Here is a 6,523-nt window from a genome sequence, read left to right on the forward strand (position 1 = left end):
TTCGTTTTCTTACTTTTAACTCGATGAAAAATTCCCCTCTGTATGTATATCAGCGAACTGATTTACGTTTAGTGCATCGGAGCATCTTTGCTACCGAGAATCTCTGAAGATATTAACTGATGCGTGGTTTCATTCGAAACCTTAAGACGAATTATTCTATTTGTAATTCCATTTAAACAATTGATAATAAAAAAAAAACATGTTACTAATAATGATTATTCTTTTTTTGTTACAGGACCGAGTTCTCGTCTCCGTCTGGCGTTTCCCAAAATTCTTATCGAGGAATTAGATTAGGAGGGGCATTAAACAATTTTTAAACGGTGTTTGACAGAACGTTGTAAAGTCGTTTAAATGAAATCACGGAGCACGTATCGTTGTTTCCGCGACCCTCACCCGCCTCGAGCGGAATCGCGCGTGTAGAATTCAATAATGGGGCTAAGATCGAGGAATTAGGTGATCGTTCGCTATGATGCCTGAGGTGGATTCGTAGGCATCGCCCGGCTAGCTGCTACTGCTAATTCGACGTGGAAGTTAATTAAAGTCGATGATCGGGTCTAATGGTAAGCGAAAAACCGAGCCGACTGCACAATTCAATGGAATTTTGCGAATTTTTTTTTATAAAATATTTCAAATCTTTATGGCTGTGATAGTTAATGTTTCATTTAGTCATTTGTTAGCTCTTGTGAAGATTTTGATAAGTAAGAATCGATGCAGGTGTTCGATTAATGAGCCTATGTCTGATTCGGTTGACCATTGACCTATACTACTGAATTACGATGTTCGAATTTCCTAACGCCAATTCTCACATTCTTCTCAAGATTTCTAATACTATAAATTTTCAAGAATCGAAGCAGGTGTTCGATTGAAGAGGCTATGTCTGATTCGGTTGACCATTGACCTCTACTACTGAACTGCGAGTTTCATACAAACGAATTTCCTAACGTCAATTCTTAAATTCTTTTCAAGATTTTTAACGCTATAAACTTTTGAGAATCGAAGCAGGTGTTCGGTCAAAGAATTTATTGACCTTTGACCATTGACCTTTACTACTGAATTGCGAGTTTCATACAAACGTATTTTCTAACGCCAATTCTTAAATTCTTCTCAAGATTTCTAATACTATAAATTTTCAAGAATCGAAGCAGGTGTTCGGTCAAAGAAGTTATTGACCTTTGACCATTGACCTTTACTACTGAATTGCGAGTTTCATACAAACGAATTTTCTAACGCTAATTCTTAAATTCTTCTCAAGATTTCTAATACTATAAATTTTCAAGAATCGAAGCAGGTGTTCGGTCAAAGAAGTTATTGACCTTTGACCATTGACCTTTACTACTGAATTGCGAGTTTCATACAAACGAATTTTCTAACGCTAATTCTTAAATTCTTCTCAAGATTTCTAATACTATAAATTTTCAAGAATCGAAGCAGGTGTTCGGTCAAAGAAGTTATTGACCTTTGACCATTGACCTTTACTACTGAATTGCGAGTTTCATACAAACGAATTTTCTAACGCTAATTCTTAAATTCTTCTCAAGATTTCTAATACTATAAATTTTCAAGAATCGAAGCAGGTGTTCGGTCAAAGAAGTTATTGACCTTTGACCATTGACCTTTACTACTGAATTGCGAGTTTCATACAAACGAATTTTCTAACGCTAATTCTTAAATTCTTCTCAAGATTTCTAATACTATAAATTTTCAAGAATCGAAGCAGGTGTTCGGTCAAAGAAGTTATTGACCTTTGACCATTGACCTTTACTACTGAATTGCGAGTTTCATACAAACGAATTTTCTAACGCTAATTCTTAAATTCTTCTCAAGATTTCTAATACTATAAATTTTCAAGAATCGAAGCAGGTGTTCGGTCAAAGAAGTTATTGACCTTTGACCATTGACCTTTACTACTGAATTGCGAGTTTCATACAAACGAATTTTCTAACGCTAATTCTTAAATTCTTCTCAAGATTTCTAATACTATAAATTTTCAAGAATCGAAGCAGGTGTTCGGTCAAAGAAGTTATTGACCTTTGACCATTGACCTTTACTACTGAATTGCGAGTTTCATACAAACGAATTTTCTAACGCTAATTCTTAAATTCTTCTCAAGATTTCTAATACTATAAATTTTCAAGAATCGAAGCAGGTGTTCGGTCAAAGAAGTTATTGACCTTTGACCATTGACCTTTACTACTGAATTGCGAGTTTCATACAAACGAATTTCCTATTTTATAAATTGTCCTGATTTATAATACTTGAAATCTTTTAAGAATCGATGCATTTTACTAAAAAGGCTACGTCTGATTCGGCTGACCATTGACCTATACTACTGAATCACGAGGTTTATAAAATCGCTGATCGAATTTCATAACGCAGTTTCCTAAATCCTTGATCCCGTTTCTGCGAAGATATCTTTGGAGATAGATTCGCGAGGAAAAATTCGTAGATCGCTGATAAGCAGTAACACACCGCGCGCGCTTGAAAAAGCTTATCTTCTCCTCGATACGAGGAGCGCGGATGACGGAGAGCACGTGATCTAGTTAGACGACAGTGAACCGCGCGGCCCGCCCATTGCTCCCCGAGACTGATAAGTACTGATTTCCATAATGGTTCCATGTACGAGTACGCTCGGTCTATTCTTGCCCCGGGCCACTTTCCGTCGTCTTATCGTGCGCCTTAGACTCCCGCTAGTCGATCGATACCGGATTGATTTCCGCCTGATTTACGACCCCGTTACATATTCATCGCAATCAACGAGGATCAAGATCGCTTAATTAGGTCGACGTAGCAAAACCGAAATAATCATCGAATTTCTCTGCTTGGTATCTCGAAAAATAGAACGACCATCATATTTTCTGTAGAAAACTGAAGTATAAAGATTCGAATATATGTATACCATCTGGTGGCTCGAGTTTGGATTTGAAAAATGAGAAAAGGAAATGATGGCTCGCAATTCTTTCTCCTATCTTAGAAAATTGCATTACACTTCTTATTCACTCCGACAATTTCAAGTGAATTTGCAATATTTTTCTCAGATGCATTCGTTTACTTATTGTACTCGCAGTGAATGAAATCTACAAGAAGAATGATGATATATTCCAAGTATCCATAATCGTCGATTTTAATCTTGAAAATAAATAAATATCAGTCTTGTACGAAATCGGGGAACCTGCGTTTGTTGAAACGTAGGTTCGAAAGTCGGCTCGGCGTCTGACCCGGTTGTTACCACTGAAATTTCAGGGAAAGCCGCAAGCTCGCGTCGCAGCAGGGGTGTCGCGCAGTTAGCGCTCGAACAGGCTTAAATGAAGAGCGATCGACGCGGGGAGAGGTGATCGATAGCGATTGCGAGGAGAGCCGCGCGCGCGCGTGCGTGCGTGTGGGCGGGTGGTGCGTGCGTGTGTGGTACGTCGGGCACACGGGGGCTGGGGTGATCGTGGCGGTGACACGCGGGGCCAGGGACAGAGAGGAGCAAGATGAAACTCTTCCCGATTCTCGTTTTACTGATCGCGCCGGCCACTCTCTCGCTCTCGATCAAGACCAAGCTGAATCCGCGGATCGTTAAAACGCGGTACGGCGAGTTGCAGGGGGTTGTACGCTCGTTCGAGTACGCCAAGTTCCTTAAGCCAATCGACGTCTACCTCGGGATTCCGTACGCCACCCCTCCGGTCGGTGGCAACAGATTCTCCCCGACCAAGACGCCCAGCCCGTGGGACGGAGTCAGGTGAGAACATTTACTTCTAACCATGCGTTGTTCTAAACTATTAGCAAAAGATTCAAGACAAAGAAAGCTAAAATAATATGAAATATAGAAATCAACTATAAAGAAATTAATCGATAAATGAAGTTCTATGACATAAAACGAGTTAGAATTGAATAAATCTACAGAATTTTACTAGAATCAAAATTTCAGCTATCCAATAGTTTTCTAAAATCGTTAAATGAACTCTTGGGAATATTCCGGTAATACTCGCGATCTCACCGCTTTCGAGAATGCTCTCCGCTGGGGAGAGCAAAAACGGAAACACAATTATATACGACCTTAATCTCCATACATTACGAGGAAGCGGAGGGACAAAGGTGCTCGTAACGCAATACACTCGGTACACTTAATTAACTAAACGCCGAGTACTCGGCCAGAATGGAATAACTCTCTAATAACATTTTTCTAAATTCCTGTTGTCAAAAATTCCGCATCCAGTCCCATTAAGATTAATTTATTTGATCAGATAGTCACTGTTTATTATATAAAAATGGCCGAGAGCATACGACCACTCTATTCTGATTAATTTTTTTATATATTTATTTTTATTATTTTATATTTATATATTTTTAGAAGAAAGAAAGATATATTATATTTATATATATTATACATTATTATATTTATAGATAATTAAATTTGCAACAGTCGCAATATTTTTGTCTCCAATTTATATCAGAAAGACTTGAATTCTAATCTGTACTAAAAATAACATCGAAACGAACCGTGCTTTTTCAGAGTTTCGGACTCGGTGAGTCCGGTGTGTCCCCAAAAGCTGCCCGACATTTCCAATGAACAAGAAGCGTTGGAGCGAATGCCGAAAGGCCGATTAGAATACCTGAAGAGGTTGCTGCCGCACCTGCGAAATCAGAGCGAGGATTGTCTCTACCTGAACATCTTCGCGCCAGCAATGGGTGAGTGAGATGTTTTCTCGAATAGAAATTAACTGTTTCGATCCGGGATCCGGCGTTAACGAGGTCGCGAGACGGCACCCTCGACACGTGGAGTACGCAGCCACGTACGTACGTACGTCGCCGCGTTGCAATTCGTTTCGAAGCCCGACAGCTACGTATAAAGTCGCGGTATAAATAACTGAAGAGCTTCGAAGAAGTGTCTTACAATGGTATTCGAGTTACCGTGGGTTTTAAATCATTTCGTTAAACGAAAGGAAATCCTGTCCTTTGTTAGTCGGTATTATGAACGGAAAGACAGGCATTTACAATACTTATGGAATAATTAGCGGGATTTATAAAAAAAGGTGCTTAATGAAAATTTACAGCCGGGTCGAAATGTTTATTAAAAATAAGAAACGTATTCAACGGTTTGAACGAAAATGTACGCGAACATTTTAATCCATAAAAATGAGCCGGGACCTTGCAAATCCCTTTTATACTCGGTACAATCACGGAGATATTAAGCGCGCTTGTTGATGTTGAATACGTAAGCAGCTCGATGCAACTTTCCTAGTTAAGTTTAATCCTGCAAAGCATCCGGCGGACTTAATGAGAACAGATAAACGTAGGTTTCGAACGCGGGTGTACACCGGTTCTCATTATCATACGGCTTTCCAGTGATTCCGGCAGCTTGCATAATATCGAAGAAAATCGGTGTAAGAAGGCTTGTTCGAAGTCGCTGCCAACGGGTTTTCGAAACATTCACGCGGTCTTATATTCGTCGCTAGCAGGGAACAGGCAGGGAAGGTTTCAATAATAGTACATCACGGCGTATTCGCTACGAAATAGGAAATTTTACTTTTTCCTCGCGTGCCCCGTTCCCCCCCTCCCCTCCACGGTATTCTCGCACCCTTTCCCGTGCCGGAAATTGAAGCGGCAAAGGCGACGGGGAACACCCGCGACATTTTCTTGCGAGATACACACGTAGACTGGAAAATGGAACCGACGTTTTCTGGCAGATCGAAATTACAAATCAAAAGTTGCGTGCGAATCTCGAGTGGCTGTTAACCATCGCTTGAACGTCGTAGCGCATGAACTTGGTTGAATCGGTTCTCCTCCGAGCGAGTATATTCCGTTAGTAGCCGGCCGACAAACTGTTCCGTGCTCGGTAATCGAGCCGGAACATTGAACGCATGGAAATGGCCGAGCGGGACACAATGCGGACCCAGGCATTTGTATGAAAGAACCCGCACGACGACGCTTCGACGAGCCGTGCCCATTCACCGAGTCGACACACGCCGTACAAGATGCAAAAGGTTAACGGCAGCGCAGCCGGAAGAAAGGGTCGCGGACCCGACTGTAGGCGCGCATACATCGGACATTTTCACAGTCCTCTTTCCGGGTCAAACCGTTTTTCATCTCTTTCGCGTGGACTACGCCGGGCGTACAATGAAACATCGTGTAGCACGTAAATGTAAGCCGGAATAGGAAACCAGAACACGGCAGTCCGCGAGAGTCTGCCCGGGCCAGTTGTCCAGAATGCGAAACTCTCGCGGACATCACCGATTCTGGCACCCACGGAGAATAGTTCCGACACGTTTCTTCATAAAAACTGTCAGAATCGTGTTGCAGTTTTGTCGAGGGCGTTAATAATATGAGTTTATTATAATAATTATTAGTACACTAATTAAGGTTTAAGGCTAACGTTCCAAAGGGATTGCTCTGATTATTCTCTCGCTCGCTATATCTCGCCGTGACTCTTAACTACCACACTCTATCTATCTCTTGTTCTTACTCACTGACTACCTGTGCGTACATTACACCGAATCCTCGCATTCCTAATGCTCACACGCACGCGCAATGATTGTAACAG

At 41.2% G+C, this 6,523-nt stretch overlaps 1 protein-coding gene across 1 annotated transcript in view; it reads left to right on the plus strand.

The window, feature by feature from the left end:
- Positions 1-239: 239 nt before the first annotated feature.
- LOC108627182 (neuroligin-4, X-linked-like) overlaps positions 240-6,523 on the plus strand; it is a 139,088-nt gene continuing 132,804 nt past the window's right edge. Inside the window, exons 1-3 of the mRNA XM_018028282.2 lie at positions 240-560; positions 3,241-3,721; positions 4,496-4,671. Of these exons, the coding sequence (XP_017883771.1) occupies positions 3,474-3,721; positions 4,496-4,671 (424 nt within the window). The 5' untranslated portion in view covers positions 240-560; positions 3,241-3,473. The remainder of the gene's footprint in view (positions 561-3,240; positions 3,722-4,495; positions 4,672-6,523) is intronic.

The sequence above is a fragment of the Ceratina calcarata genome, unplaced genomic scaffold (genome assembly GCF_001652005.2).
Source record: "Ceratina calcarata isolate Rehan_Ccalc_2016 unplaced genomic scaffold, ASM165200v1 scaffold447, whole genome shotgun sequence".
Classification (NCBI taxonomy): domain Eukaryota; kingdom Metazoa; phylum Arthropoda; class Insecta; order Hymenoptera; family Apidae; genus Ceratina; species Ceratina calcarata.